The 17,000-nt window shown below is 48.0% G+C and overlaps 1 protein-coding gene across 1 annotated transcript in view; it reads left to right on the top strand.

Annotated features, from left to right (window-relative positions):
- oprl1 (opiate receptor-like 1) overlaps window positions 1-16,577 on the top strand; it is a 68,057-nt gene extending 51,480 nt beyond the window's left edge. Inside the window, exon 6 of the mRNA XM_040009768.1 lies at window positions 14,474-16,577. Coding sequence (XP_039865702.1) covers window positions 14,474-15,021 — 548 coding nt within the window. The 3' untranslated portion in view covers window positions 15,022-16,577. The remainder of the gene's footprint in view (window positions 1-14,473) is intronic.
- The last annotated feature ends 423 nt before the right edge of the window (window positions 16,578-17,000 follow it).

The raw sequence follows: 17,000 nt of genomic DNA, 5'->3' as shown, positions 1-17,000 counted from the left end.
TGCACACGTGCAGGTCAGTGTCGCCGTACCGGTGCAGATCACGAAAGACGCTGCATCGTGTTTTATTCATGAATGCACTGCAGCAGCAGCTCTGCACCACAGCCCTGCATCTCGGGGTAAACTCATTAATCACAGGTTTGTCAGCCGGGAAGCCCACGGAGCTTTGTGGTTGCTTTTCACAGTCACAGGGGAAAAATCAGATTCCACTAAGTTTTTATACCTAAACTCTTAAAATTCACCAAGTTATATAATAATTTCATCCTCAGATGATCACTGTAATAGTATAATAGGTAACATTGAAGACAGGAGTAGCTTTTCAGGCAGACTGTGGTCCTAACGTCACCGCGAGCTCTGGCAGGACACCAGCAGACTGAGGATAAAGGTGCCAGAGCCATTACTGCGCCCCTTCAAAGGGAGGCGGGTGCTCAGGAAGGCCTCTTGGACGCCTCCTCTTAGAAGTTTACTAAGCAGACCCAGAACTCACTGGAGAGACCTCATCTCTGCCTTGTCTGGCTGGAAAAACCTGGATAGTGGAAAATACTGCACGGGAGGAGCCCAGCCTACCCTGTTGCCAGTACAACTTCACTTTGGATAAGAAGAAGGAAGCTGGTGCACGGCCCTGCTATTTACACATCGAGCAGGAGCAAGTTTTTGATGCTCACCAGGCTGCAAGAAGATTCAGCAGCATCTCTGAAGAGTTTACCCTCAACCAATCAGCACAGACTTATCAGCGATCACTCCCAGAGGAGGAACCTGTTAGACTCTGAGCAACAAGGTGTGCAGATCAGTGCAGCCTGTCTGCAGACGTGTTAAACTTTCCAAGAAGGGAGTTGAACGCTGTGTTCAGCATTAGAACTCACTCCATCAGGAACATGTGGCCGCGTGCTGCTTTAGGTCTGTCTGGGTCAGCGCGGCTTGCCATCGTCAATAGAGCATCCACCTATGACGCGCTGGGAGCGAGACCATAAACCTGCTTCGTTGCAGCACTGCGGGAAGCCACGTGCGCGGCTTTGCTTCAGCTGCCATCACCAGTGTGTGAATGTGTGTGTGAATGGGTGGATGACTGGATGTAGTGTAAAGCGCTATACAAATGCAGGCCATTTTATTCCATTAAAAGCTGAGGCGTGGCTGCAGATCAACTGCAGGCGCGTTAGAGTCAACTCAAATTGGTGTCTCTGCGTGAGACGTCTCAGGACTGCTGAGGTGAGTCTTCACACAGCGAATGGCCGAGCAAAGCGGGATGTTATCAGGCTTGCCGTTTCCTCGTGACTGGAGTGTTGATGAGTGCTGACCTGGTGTGAAGGCCCGACTGGGCTGGTAAAACAAACTTTGTTTCACTTTTCTCAGCTGTTTTTGCTTGGCTGTGTCTCTCTCTGAAGTCTGTGCACAAACATCCGTAATTATGAAACCCACTGCGCTCGTTCCCAGGACGTACTCTGAATCCTCTTTGTTGATGCTGAGCATGTCTGTGCTCTTTAACCTGCTCTCTGCTGCTCGTCATTAATAATGTGCTTCAGTGGCATTTACCTCACTTTGTCCTTCAGCGTTTGGCGTTTTTACTGGCTGCTTAGCTTCGATGGAAATTCTCATCATTATTCATCGTCTGGCGTAAAGACCTGGAGCACACAACAGCACTCCAACATATCGGCCATCGCAGGATCTGTCAGAAGAGCTCTGATCCCCTCCCAAAAGCACAAGCAACAAATTGCAAATATTGGGCACTGGTGAGGCTCAGACGGACTTTAATCACTAACACGGCTCGTTTGGTGACATCTGACATGCTCTCTGTAGGGAGCCTTCAGCAAAGGTTTTAAAATGTTCATGAAACTGAATTTATTTGTTTTTCTGGACATGAACACAATTATTTTGAATCTAGTCTCATATTTTGTCATGTCCTGGGTCAGTTGACCCACTGTTTTGATGTCATTTTGTATTATGGTTTATGTCTAAGTAGGGGTGGGCAGTAGAAACGGTATGAAATTGGCCAACAGTAGAGATTTTGACTGTACCGCTCTACCACGATAGCGCATATTGATGGTTTGTTTGTTTTGGTCAAAAGCATTAGGGGTTAGGGTTAAAGAACATCATCTGCAAATTATGTTGCGCGACAGTAACAGTGAACAGACGAAGCACGTTTTGGAATATGGGGAAAGCCAAAAACTGCGCTTCCTCCACTTCTGTACCATTGATTCAATAATGTTGAATTCTCTCACAGCTGCTCTGTTCCTGTGTTGTTGCAGTATATTAATGACCACTAATGGGAATAAATGGCCTGTATTTGTAAAGCACTTTACTCGTCCCTAAGGACCCCAAAGCGCTTTACACATCCAGTCATCCACCCATTCACACACTGGTAATGGCAAGCTACCTTGTAGCAACAGCCACCCTGGGGCGCACTGACAGAGGCGAGGCTGCCGGACACTGGCGCCACCGGGCCCTCTAGTAACTAGTAACTATAATTAATTACTTTTTCAAAGTAACTTGCCCAACACTGTTAATGACTAACCTCGTATTGTGGATGGATTATCTCAGTTTTTCTCCTGACTGAAGTTTGGCCCGTGTAGCATCCTGCTATGCGATTGCATTTGTCCCTGACCACCAGAATCCCTCACGTTAACTTTTATCGAGTGGAAAAGTGTTAGCGTTCATCCTCCAGCTTCACTGTGTTTATGTTATGCTAACATAGCTGTGTCGCTAGCTACCACGTAGCACATCATTATATACCAGCTAGCCCAACTTCAGTAACCTACAAACGTCACTGCTGTTTAGGTTTCTGTCTTCATTTAGGTTAGTTTTGTTTTTCTTTGACGTTCCAACAATAAAGTTGTGTGTTTGTGTCAAGTCCTGCCTGACATTTGGGTCCAATCCTGCCTGCTCCACACACAGTTCATGACATATTTGCTCATTCATGTGTGCAAGAAGAGAAGTTCTGGAAGTTCTGGAGGGTTGATGTGTCGGGCTAATGATTCCTGTTGATTTGTTTCATCATAAAAACTTGTGAGACAGTCTTAGAAACAGGCGACGGTTTAGATTAAAATGACATGAATTCAAACCGCAGGTTGATTGGTTACTGGGCTGATGAGTTACCTCTGAGTCTTGCAAACATCCAAACAAATGCAGAAAGTGTTGAATGAGCATTTACTTTATTTATGTTTATTGTGTGAACTCTAAAACAGCTCGTTGGAAAGCTTTAAAGGAAATCCCAGTCTGATGGCAGGAATTCTGATCAGAGGCTCTGGCTGAGCGTGAGCGATTCAATTCAATTTTATTTATATAGCACCAAATCACAACAGCAGTCGCCTCAAGGTGCTTCATAGATACAGAGAAAAACCCAACAGTCATATGACCCCCTATGAGCAGCACTTTGGCGACAGTGGGAAGGAAAAACTCCCTTTTAACAGGAAGAAACCTCCGGTTCAGGGCGGGGCCATCTGCTGCGACCAGCTGGGGTGAGAGAAGGAAGACAGGATAAAGACATGCTGTGGAAGAGAGACAGAGATTAATAACAGGTATGATTCAATGCAGAGAGGACTATTAACACATAGTGAGTGAGAAAGGTGACTGGGGTGTGAACAGATTCTGCAAATGAGCTGAAAAAGTGCAACAAGAGCCACTGAGCACGTGCTAGAGGACAGAGCTCTGCTCTTATTGGTGCACAGACTCCATTTACCCATTTACAGCAGAGCGCCAACGGGCCGCCGCTGAAGCAGCCTGTAGCACAGTTAAAACATCGTCGTCATGCTTTCTGTTCTTGTCAGCAGGTCCTGGCTTTGAATCACAAACCAGGACATGAAGCCTTGTTTCTGCTCCAGATGTTCAAAGGTATGAAACGGTTGGAAACTTTACGTGTTTGCCACATCTGCTCTCAGATGCTGCTCTTCATTCCTCTCCATATAGACCCGGCGGTTTCTGCTAAATGCCTCCACCTGCTCCTTCTCTGCACTCTGAGCCCACTCAGGCACTCATATCTGGTGATGTAAGTCACACGCGTTCATATTTATGAACTCATATAAATGAACAACCCTGCAGGCCTGTGTGAGAGTGAAGAGTGGAGCTGAAGCTCAAACATAAACGTTTGTCTCCTAAAAAGGTCAAAATATCCAGAGAATGCTGCTCAGTTCAGTCGCACGCACAAAAAGAAGCTTTTCTCCATCTAAAGGCATCTACACACCAACCCTGAACGCAGACCCACACAGACCAGCACAGACCAACACAGACTCACACAAACCCACACAGACCAACACAGACCCACACAGACCCACAGAGACCAACACAGACACACAGACTCACACCGACCAACACAGACTCACACAGACCAAAACAGACTCACACAGACAACACAGACTCACAGAGACCAACACAGACCAACACAGACTCACAGAGACCAACACAGACTCACAGAGACCAACACAGACCAACACAGACTCACAGAGACCAACACAGACTCACACAGACCAACACAGACTCACAGAGACCAACACAGACCAACACAGACTCACAGAGACCAACACAGACTCACAGAGACCAACACAGACCAACACAGACTCACAGAGACCAACACAGACTCACAGAGACCAACACAGACTCACAGAGACCAACACAGACCAACACAGACTCACACAGACCAACACAGACTCACACAGACCAACACAGACTCACACAGACTCACACAGACCAACACAGACTCACACAGACCAACACAGACAAACACATACTCACACCGACCAACACAGACTCACAAACACCAACACAGACTCACACAGACCAACACAGACTCACAGAGACCAACACAGACTCACAGAGACCAACACAGACCAACACAGAGACTCACACAGACCAACACAGACTCACAGAGACTTACACAGACACAGAGACTCACACAGACACAGAGACTCACACAGACTCACACAGACCAACACACACACTCACACAGACCAACACAGACCAACACAGACCAACACAGACTCACACAGACACACAGACTCACACAGACACACAGACTCACACAGACTCACACAGACCAACACAGACTCACACAGATAAACACAGACTCACAGAGACCAACACAGACCAACACAGACTCACACAGACCAACACAGACTCACACCGACCAACACAGACTCAGAGACCAACACAGACCAACACAGACTCACACCGACCAACACAGACTCACACAGATAAACACAGACCAACACAGACTCACACAGACCAACACAGACTCACAGAGACCAACACAGACCAACACAGACTCACACAGACCAACACAGACTCACACAGACCAACACAGACCAACACAGACTCACACAGACCAACACAGACTCACACAGACTCACACAGACCAACACAGACTCACACCGACCAACACAGACTCACACAGACAAACACAGACTCACACAGACCAACACAGACTCACACAGACCAACACAGACCAACACAGACCCACACAGACCAACACAGACTCACACAGACTCACACAGACCAACACAGACTCACACAGACAAACACAGACTCACACAGACTCACACAGACCAACACAGACCAACACACACACACACAGACTCACACAGACCAACACAGACCAACACAGACTCACAGACTCACACAGACAAACACAGACTCACAGAGACTCACACAGACCAACACAGACTCACACAGACAAACACAGACCAACACAGACTCACACAGACCAACACAGACTCACACAGACCAACACAGACCAACACAGACTCACACAGACCAACACAGACCAACACAGACCAACACAGACTCACACAGACCAACACAGACTCACACAGACCAACACAGACCAACACAGACTCACACCGACCAACACAGACTCACACAGATAAACACAGACCAAAACAGACTCACACAGACAACACAGACTCACAGAGACCAACACAGACCAACACAGACTCACACCGACCAACACAGACTCACACAGACCAACACAGACCAACACAGACTCACACCGACCAACACAGACTCACAGAGACCAACACAGACCAACACAGACTCACACAGACCAACACAGACACACACAGACTCACACAGACCAACACAGACTCACACAGACCAACACAGACTCACACAGACCAACACAGACTCACAGAGACCAACACAGACCAACACAGACTCACAAACACCAACACAGACTCACACAGACCAACACAGACTCACAGAGACCAACACAGACTCACAGAGACCAACACAGACCAACACAGACTCACACAGACCAACACAGACTCACACAGACCAACACAGACTCACACAGACCAACACAGACTCACACAGACCAACACAGACCAACACAGAGACTCACACAGACCAACACAGACTCACAGAGACTCACACAGACACACAGACTCACACAGACACAGAGACTCACACAGACTCACACAGACCAACACAGACTCACACAGACTCACACAGACCAACACAGACTCACACAGACAAACACAGACTCACACAGACTCACACAGACCAACACAGACCAACACACACACTCACACAGACTCACACAGACCAACACAGACTCACAGACTCACACAGACAAACACAGACTCACAGAGACTCACACAGACCAACACAGACTCACACAGATAAACACAGACCAACACAGACTCACACAGACCAACACAGACTCACACAGACCAACACAGACTCACAGAGACCAACACAGACCAACACAGACCCACACAGACTCACACAGACCAACACAGACCCACACAGACCAACACAGACTCACACAGACTCACACAGACCAACACAGACTCACAGAGACCAACACAGACTCACACAGACTCACACAGACCAACACAGACTCACACAGACAAACACAGACTCACAAAGACCAACACAGACTCACAGAGACCAACACAGACCAACACAGACTCACACAGACAAACACAGACCCACACAGACTAACACAGACTCACACAGACTCACAGAGACCAACACAGACTCACACAGACACACAGACTCACACAGACAAACACAGACTCACACAGACCAACACAGACCAACACAGACTCACACAGACACACAGACTCACACAGACCAACACAGACTCACACAGACACACAGACTCACACAGACTCACACAGACCAACACAGACTCACACAGACTCACACAGACACACAGACTCACACAGACCAACACAGACTCACACAGACCAACACAGACTCACACAGACTCACAGAGACCAACACAGACTCACACAGACACACAGACTCACACAGACAAACACAGACTCACACAGACCAACACAGACCAACACAGACTCACACAGACACACAGACTCACACAGACACACAGACTCACACAGACCAACACAGACTCACACAGACACACAGACTCACACAGACCAACACAGACTCACACAGACTCTTTCGGCTCACCTGTACTCACCTGTGTGTCTTTCACTTCCTGTTTGTGCTCCATGTCGATAACATGTTGTCCCCATTCAGGATTTCTGCTCCCAGAGATCAAACGACAAAGCGGCGTGTCAGACAATGACTGCAATTGGTGGACTCTGCTGTTCTCTATGAGTCAGCTGATCCTGACCAGGTGTGTCAGCTGACACCAGGTCAGCCTGTAGCCGCCATGAGGAACGACGGCTAAGAAGCTCTGAGCCCACGCTCAACTCTGCTGCTCATATCTTCCGTTTTGTTCTTGTGGTCGCTGCCCAAAGCTCGTGGTCACAGGTGAGAGGGAGGTTGCCCCTCCCCCCAAAAAATGGATTTTTCTGCAGTTGGTTTTGGCGTGTTTGCAGGGTGAGCTGATGAAAGGTGTTCAGCCTCATAAAATCCATCCTTAAAACAGTTTCTGTGCATGCCGCTCTCTTTGTTCGCCGTGACTCGCTGATTCGAATCGATGCTGGAACTTTTCTGACATTTATTTCTGCGCTGAACTAATCGTTGGGACACGTGGCCGCACGCAGCACACTTATTAGCTGCTGAATGGAGCGATGCGCTCCAGCAGAGAGATCCGGAGTGCGGCAGCTCCTTATTGATCGGCCTGCAGCGACGGCCTAATCCCATCATCGCTTTTATTAGTCTGAGCTACATCTGCACCGCCTCCTCTGCTGCCTCCTTCTCCTCTTCATTGCCTGTTTCTCCTCCTCTGTTCAGCTTTGCTCTGATTTGTTTTAGTCCTATTTTCATCCTCTTCCTCACCTGTCAGCTTCAATCACTAAACATTTCTCCTTCCCGTCTCTCTTTCATCTCTCGTGAGTTTATTCTTCTTTATTCTCATCTGTTTAGTTTTACTTCCAGTTTAGATCTTTGTCTTTATCCCCTGCTGCATTTAATTTCAAACTCCTCCTGTCTCACATCTTCGTTCCCATCCTCCTTCTCCATCTGCTCTCCTTCTTCCTGTTTAATTCCACCTCGTTGACCTGCTCTTGGAGCTTCGCTGTGTCTCCTCCAAACAAACAGAGGGTCGAGCAGCCTCAAAGCTGACGGCTGCAGGCGCCGTCACAGCTCGCTGCTCACAGTAATTGGGGTCAAAAGCCTTGCACAAGGACAGGGCGGCAGGATGGAGGCCAGAATCAGCAGCTCCCTGCTGTCAGACCGATCTGTCCAAAACAACACGGCGACAGGTGCTGCAGACTCTTCAGAGGGTGGAGTTATCGCACTATCCACAAACACAGAAAGGTGGGTGGAGCTTCAGTGACATGCCCCGCTGGTTTGTGATGTTTTACTGCTGCCACCATCTTGGTTCAGATACGAAAAGAGCAACACGGTGTTAGCCAATCAGCATGCAGTTTCATACCGCCAATCCATGATGACTGAGCGTGAAGTCATCAGCACTCATTACGGAGGTTCTGTTTCACATACACTTCTACAGGAAGACTTATCGCCATCTGGTGGCCATCAGATAGGATTTTGGCAGAGGTGCTTCTGCGTGGCTTTGTTTTCCGGAAACCAACCAACAAGTTTTTATGACATGGATGATACGAAACATCACGGCACATTTGTTCGTCTCCTGAGGAGGACCACGGTCCCGATGAAAGACGAGAAAACTTGAGCAAGTATTGGCTGCGGTTGTGACTGAATGGCGACACCTGTGGTTCAGGAGAATACTGCAGCACCTTAACAGCGAGCATAAATAGAAGTGACTGTGTGATGATGTTACAGACCCAACGTGACCAGTGGGGAGGGTTTACTGAGGACGTGCTACCTGCAGATCTGTATCTGGTACAGAGTAGAGAGACAAACAGATCGCAACATCTGGATCTTCAGACCTGACACTGATGCTGCTCTCTATGAAGATCACAGCTTTCCACTTTGATAGTTTAACCTGACTTTTGCTTTTTTACGGCACTAAAGGAGAAAAACTGGGATGACGTGGAATTATCTGAGTCCTAACACGTGGCAGGTTTGGACCAAAGACTGAACAGTGATCAGGCTTCTTGGGTTTTCTGTCTGCAAGCTTCCATCTGTCAAACATCGACACGCGGAGGTTTGGACCGAGCTGCACAGGTGGGAATTTAACTGCTCTCGCGTGTTCAGGTGGCAGCACATCAAGAGCCAATCACAGCAAAGCTACAGGTCCCATACTGTGTAACAAAGAAAGGAGAAAGCGATGAGGGAACGCGCAAGGAAGGCTTTTTCACTCTGAGCGAGAGACAATCAGAGGTTGTCACGACGATATCAATATATCTCTTAAATTAAAACTGACAGAAATAGTGAAAGAATCAGGATCAGACGTGAGGCGCTGCCGACAGAAACAGAAGAGGTCACGTGAACGAGATTGTAGGGTGGTTTGTGGGTGGAGCTAGAGTGGTGTGTTTAAACTCAGCATTAAATAGGCTTAAAAATCTCCATAGTCTTGTTAGCGACATAGAGTGCTGAGACTGTTGTGTGATGCACTGATGGGTGAACGCTCGAGCAGACGCAGACCCTCTCTTCTGTCTCCGTCTCTTGAACTTAAAGATAAGATAAAATACACCAGGTCCAAACTGGGGTGGGCGGGGTCAACCCACTACGTCACATTTAAAAATGTGAGACGTGTCCAAAGATCAGTCACTTAGTAACAAAGAGCCGTTACTAAGTGAGTGCAGGCTGGCCTTTTCCAGAACTGCGACACACTGCAGCGGTGTCTCTGATTTCCACCAATCACAGACCGAAAAGTAGACCTGTCCACCGTCACATGACCTCTGAGCACGCTCGGCTTGTTCTGCACTACTGTTGGCACATTGTCTTAGTAACTGACACACACATCTGGGAGACCCACAGATGTGGGCATGATGGGAAATCATCCCTATGTAGTGCCCCAGTCGTGGGTCTCTAAGGCTGCACTGTCCTCGGGCGTGAGGACGTGGTCATTAATTTATGGTCTTCCAGTGTGAATGAACTTTGACCCTCCGTCGTTTAAACCTTTTCCTGTGTGCAGAACTCACACACCTGTGTAGGTGATCAGTGCTCTCCTCTGCTCAATGCAGCGCTTCATTTTTACTGAGACACATTCACGTCGGGTTTAGAAATGAAGAAGCAGATTGATAAAAAACCTGATAGTAGTCAAACTGAACATAAAACAGTGACTTTTAAGACGGGATTTTAAACACAGACTCTGAAGTACGAATATCAAGTTACTCCAGAGTCCAGGCCCGATCTCCTCCACGCTTTAACCTCGGCTGTACTAAGAGCATCTGTTGGATGATCTCAGTGCTGTTTTGAGGTTAAATATGTGGAGGAGGTTGCCACCGTTTAACACTTTAAAAATCTTAAAACCGACACGATAATGGACAGGGAGCCGGTGTAAGTTTGTCTTCTAACACCTGTTAAAAGACGTGCAGCAACATTTGGGACTAACTGCAGGCGACGGAGAGACGAGTGTTGGAGACCCAAACAGAGAGAACTGCAGTAGTCCAGTCTAGTGGTGATCGATACGTTTGTCCAGGTCTTTAGGAGGAAGATGAGACATCGCTTTGGCAATTTCACCGAACTGATGAAAACTGTTTTTCACAGCTTGGTTCTCTCATTTAAAGATCCGACTAAAGACACTCTGAGGTTTCTAACAGTCTAAGAATGATGACAACCGAGAGGACCGAGGCTCTGAGTTAGCTCATCCAAAGGGGCGTGGCCTCCAAAAACAATCAGTTCAATCTGGTTTTTGTTTAGGGTGAGAAAACTCTGTGTTAACAGCTTTAACATCATGTAGACGGTTAAGCAGAGGCTGCAGTGGGACATATTTGGAAGTGTGTGTGGTTATTGCTCTCGCTGCTGAATCGCTGTCATGGCTCTGCAGAGTTTGCTGTGACTTTTTCTTAGGACATTTTCTCAGGGATGGCTGAATTATTGATGACAGGAAGTGTTTCTGCTAACTGTGCAGTGTGAAAATGGTTAGGAATTAGAAACAAAGTGCTGACCCTGTAGTTAAAAGTAGGCTGTAATTAGTGTGAAGTCTCCGCGGACTGTAAAATGCTCTTAATTCATTACAAACACACTTGTTGGATTAGGACCCGTCTGATTGGTGCAGAGCTCGGCCGTGGCTCGTGCTCCTGCACACAGGCCTCAGGAATAAAAAGATTTGCCTGTAATCTGCATTCTTCAAGCATATTAATAAAACATCAAATCCAGCTAATGTCAGCAAACTTACCTGCCAACAGGTAATCAATCATTTTTAGGCCCGTTTGTGGCGTCTTTGGCGAATCGATGGCAGGCTCGGAGCTCGTCTGAGCAGGAACAGAGTCAGGTGCTGCCCCTGACTCCTCCCAGCACTTTAACACTAAACCCTGTCAAAGTTCTAGATGAACATGACCGTGTCCACTTTGGTCTGAGCATCTTAATCTCAGTAAAGACCTTCACAGGGTGCGAGTAGGACGAGTCCATCAGAGGAACAGCTCAGAGAGGCTGAGATGGTTTGCACATGTGTGGAGGAGGGAGGGTGGAGGATGAAGGTGGACCTTTATTTAATGGACAGGTCAGTTAATCGAGGTTGATTGGTAACTGGGGTCACATGACTCGATTCCGGTATGAAACATTGCGTTTCTGGAAGGAATTTTTTCCGATCTTTGTGAGTTTGGGCTCTTCCTCCAAATGAAGGATGAGCTGTGGTCATCGTTCTCAGTGCTGGACTTAAAAGACTAGTATGTGAGCTCAGGTCTAAGCTGAGTCTTTAAGGTGCAGTTTTCAGTTATTTAGTGAATGCAGGTGATGAAGGTGAACTGATGAGGGTGCGCTGCAATCAGGTATCCGACCTGCTGAAGAAGGTCGGAGCTGTTTTAAGGTGCAGTTGTGAACCGTGGCTGTTTCTCGCTGTGATGTCCCACTGACATGCCTGTGTTTGATTTGGAAGTGTGTTGGTTTTGGATTTTCAGGTGTTTGCGGTGAACTTTTGTTCTTTTTCCTTCTGGTGTCTCCTCCGTTGGGTTGTGGCATAACTCTGCAGTCATTACTTTCTTATCTCTCCATGGGCTCAGACACATTTATCTTCCTGTCTGCCTTCTCCAGCTGCAGACTGTATTATGATTAAACTGATTAAACCAGCTCACTCTCCTGTCACTGCTCATTCATACATTCATACCTTGTATCCTTTGCACCTCCCATTTTTCTTTTCGCTTTTATGTGCCTGTTTCTGTTATTAGCATACTAATTAGCATTTTTAATAATCACATTAATATGCAGATATCAGGAATGTTGTTCCCTGTAGGTTCTCTTCCATCCTGCCGGCTGCATTGCAAATGAGTAGCTGGAGGTTTACTCCTCTCTGAGTGCAGGACTGTGGATTCTTGAACTAAAACTGGAGCATACATCCAATCAAAAGCAGTCTAACACACACGATTCTCCACCAGGAACTCATGAGGACAAAGCGCTGCCATACACTCGACGTCAATTCAATTCAATTCAATTCAATTCAATAAAACTTTATTGATCCTGAAGGTTGACCCCGAAGGAAATTGGGTTAAGGCTGCCGACCTTTGCCAGCGCCGACTTACCCTTCTGACCATACATACATTACACAAACATCACATGGGGAAGACAGGTCAGAGAGGTATAACAATGGAAAATGCACCACATGAGGAAAGATAAGGAGAAAAAAATAACTCCCCCCAGACTGAGCTCCAACAGGGAGATCAGTTTGAGAACAGAAAAAACACCTCTGCACATGAAAAAAACTCTTAATACACCAAAGAAACACATGACAAGCAACAGGGGTGGGTAAAGGGTGAGAGACAGCCGATGTAGACAGCACATCCAGGCCTGCGTGCGCTGGTCTCCTTGATCCACCGTCAGCATCGGAGGGGAATAAGCGTCGAAGGCGTTTGGAGGGGGGATGAGTGTGTGCATATCAGTGTATATGTGTGTGTGTGTGTGTGTCCAGAGTTCAGCTGACACAGTGTCCTTCGCCCTGCCAGGCTAAGTAAACAGTCTTCCAGCCAACCCAGGTGGCCTTGCATGGAATGGGAAGAACAGACTAAACACAGTCGTTATCAGGGTGTTGTTGTTCGGCTCCAGCCGAGAGGGTCTCCGCATGAAGTGATGATGGTTTTTACTTTAGTGCGAACAACTCATATGAATTTCAAAGCAGTTCTACAGTCCAACACTGGTCTCTCAATCTCCCGTTGGAGAGCCGTGAGCTTTCTATGATGTTATCCAAACTTACGTTCCGTGATGTTGTCGTTCTTTTTGCTCAAAGAGCAGGTTCTGAGAACTCACGACCGCAGTGCACTCCCCCAAGATGTGATCGAATTTGCGCTCAAAGTTGTTGTTCGAGCTAGCCCCTCCAGATGTAATCCAGTTTTTCACTCAGAGGTCTTGTTCTGAGTATTCACGGCAGCCGTGCGTTCTCCAAGATCTTCTCCATGCTGCACTCAATGAGCCCATTTTGAGAAACTCACGCCTCGTCCCATCATTTCAATCCCAGCGGACAGCCTTGTGGGGGTTTGAACAGCCGGTTCCGCTTCCTTAATTCTTCGATAAGTCAGGGCCAAGCCAGCTCCGATCAGCCAGAACCCTGTTACCATGGTTCCGAATAGGTAGATATCTTCAGCACTCAGGCTCACCCGAGCCCAGACTTCTCGTTGAGAAGGGGTGTTGAGGGACCAGTTGATCCAATCCATAATTCTCTTTTAGGTTTTAGAGAACAGACTGTGAGAGAGTGTTCCAGGGAAAGTAATACAAAAAACACGAGACTAGACAAGGACATAAGAGGCTAAGCAGGGAAGCTAAGGGAGAGGAGGAGGAGGAGAGGAGAAAAGTGCGACCGCCTTCGTCAAGAGCAAGAGCAGATCTCTCACTGTGAACTCATAAAATCACGTTATTCAAAACAAACCCTGCCGCGTACTTCTCTGTTTGAAAGTGTAACTCGTCACACTAACATATTCCACCTTTAATAGAACATTAGCCGCTGTCCTTGACATTCATGCCAACAACACATACAACGACCAACCTACATCTCCCCCTGCCCTCCCCCTTTTTCTCCCGTATTTAATACTTCTTCTTTATTTCTCTTTTGAACTTGTAGGTTTGGAGTGCATAGTGGCTCTGCCCGAGCCAAAGAGCCACTGGGATCCCGTCTTTGGTACCTGTGTCTTCGTCTTCTCCTTCCTCATCCCTGTGGCCATCATCAGCATCTGCTACAGCCTGATGGTCAAACGCCTGCGCAGCGTCCGCATCCTGTCTGGCTCCAAGGAAAAGGACCGAAACCTGCGGCGCATCACCAGGATGGTTCTGGTCGTGGTGGCGGCATTTGTGGTGTGTTGGACCCCGATCCAAATCATGGTCCTGGCTCAGTTTCTGGGCTTCAACCTGAGTAGCCTATTCACAGTGGTCCTCATGCACTTCTGCATCGCGCTAGGCTACGTCAACAGCAGCTTGAATCCCGTGCTCTACGCCTTCCTCGATGAAAACTTCAAGCGCTGCTTCCGAGAGTTCTGTCACCCGTCTCCATTCCGCCTCGACCCCCAGCAGTCTGGCAGGATGAGGAGCATCGCCAGGGAGGTGGCAGCTGCCTACAGCTGCAAAGCCGGAGATGGCGGGGGGCTAGGGGGAGGGACGCCGAATCCAGCATGACTAGGCGTGGAGCTCCCCTTGGTGGGGGTGGACCCCCCACAGAGGGGAGAGACCCATGGAACTGGGAACTCCAACACAGAATTGACTCAGATTACAGCTCTCTAGCGGCACGAGCCCTCCCGCCCCCCAACGAGGAGACTGGCCTGGGGCGGGGGGGAGGGCGACAAGGAGGATGAGTTTGAAAGGAAAAGGATTTAGGGATGGAAAGAGGGGATGTGGGGACAAGTTTAGAGTGAAGAGTAGCAGAGATGTCCGATGCCCAGACTCGTGTTTTGAAATTTTATGCGATAAGACAGACACATAAAATACTAAAATGCCTCTGGAAAAACTCTCATCCAGCTTCAAGAGAGGTGATGAATATTCATTCGAGCTCCAAAACAACAGCCTTGTGAAAAGAAACTGGATCTGTGGCGTCCCTGGAGAGATGACTCTGTGACGAGAAGGCAGGAGGTGAAGTGAATGTATGAAAATCAGGAGGAGTTTAACAGGAGCTGCCGATGCCAAATCAGAAACTCTGATGCTTTTACAATAAATAAATAGAACATCGGAAACTCTGTGGACCACGAAGACATGCAGAGAAGGAGCAGATCATTCCTAAAGTGTGAAATGCTTTCAGTCTGGAGAACTAGGACATTTTTGCTGTGATGGTTTTGGTAAATGGAGGCCACATAATGTAATATGCTGCTGCCAGCACTTTACTGGGCCAGAAGTGTGACTGGACTGATGTGAAATCTGCAGCTTGTAGAAGTAAAAGAGCAAGACCAGATTCTGTTAAATATGGGGGTCAGGTGAATGTCATTTCTTATTTGAGCGACATTCTCAGCTGAGACTCAACAAACCTAAGACACCCATGGAAGGACACGTTTCCTTTGACTTTCTACATGGTGCTTGTGTGCGGGGGGGTTGGGGGTTTACACTGCACCGTGTTGCCAGATGTATCTCACAGTTAGATAAGGTGTTGTTTGGGATCTGTGGTGGAGAAACGCGTCGAGGTTTAATGACCTTTTGTGTTCGGAGATGCCATTTGTTCATTTTGTTCAGTGTTTAGGCGCTAAAAATCATTTTGGTTTAGGATTGTTGACTGTGGTTTAGGTTAAAATGTGTCCACCAGACTCGTGAGCCTTTGTGATGAAAATCGGGAGTTGGAAACCAAAGGACAACATGTGTGTAACAGACTCACCAGCAGCTTTGACAAAATGACTTTGTTTGGCTCCCGATGGAAAAAATCACAACAACTGAGATTCAGCGTTCAGACAACGCTGCCTTTCAGATGGACTTTTACTGGCAGATACAAAGTGAAATACATACCTGTTTGATCTGAGGTTAAAGACTCAAAACTGCAGCTCACACTTGAAGTGGGACATAAACAGCCTTACCTGAGCATCTGTGAATACTGTTTCAACACTTTAACAGTGTGAGGTCTAAATAATCTCAATCCTGACCCCAACTCCTGGCCTGCCCCTGACTCCATCCCTGACCCCAACTCCTGCCCTGCCCCCGACTCCATCCCTGACCCCGACTCCTACCCTGCCCCCGACTCCTGCCCTGACAACATCTCCTACCCTGCCCCCGACTGCTACCCTGCCCCCGACTGCTACCCTGCCCCCGACTCCTACCCTGACCTCGACTCCTACCCTGCCCCCGACTGCTACCTTGCCCCCGACTCCTACCCTGCCCCCGACTGCTACCCTGCCCCCGACTCCTACCCTGCCCTGACTCCTACCCTGCCCCCGACTGCTACCCTGCCCCCGACTCCTACCCTGCCCTGACTCCTACCCTGCCCCCGACTGCTACCCTGCCCCCGACTGCTAACCTGCCCTCGACTCCTACCCTGCCCCCGACTGCTACCCTGCCCCCGACTGCTAACCTGCCCTCGACTCCTACCCTGCCCCTGACTGCTACCCTTACCCTGTGTTTTAGAAAAAAGAAAAAAGGTTTTTGCTTACAAATGTTTATAAGTTGAATTATTTCCTTGTCTT

This window comes from Simochromis diagramma, unplaced genomic scaffold (genome assembly GCF_900408965.1).
Source record: "Simochromis diagramma unplaced genomic scaffold, fSimDia1.1 OVJJ01000561.1, whole genome shotgun sequence".
NCBI classification, from domain to species: Eukaryota; Metazoa; Chordata; class Actinopteri; order Cichliformes; family Cichlidae; genus Simochromis; species Simochromis diagramma.
Note: the sequence above shows the minus strand (reverse complement) of the source record. Positions and strands in the feature narration are given on the sequence as shown.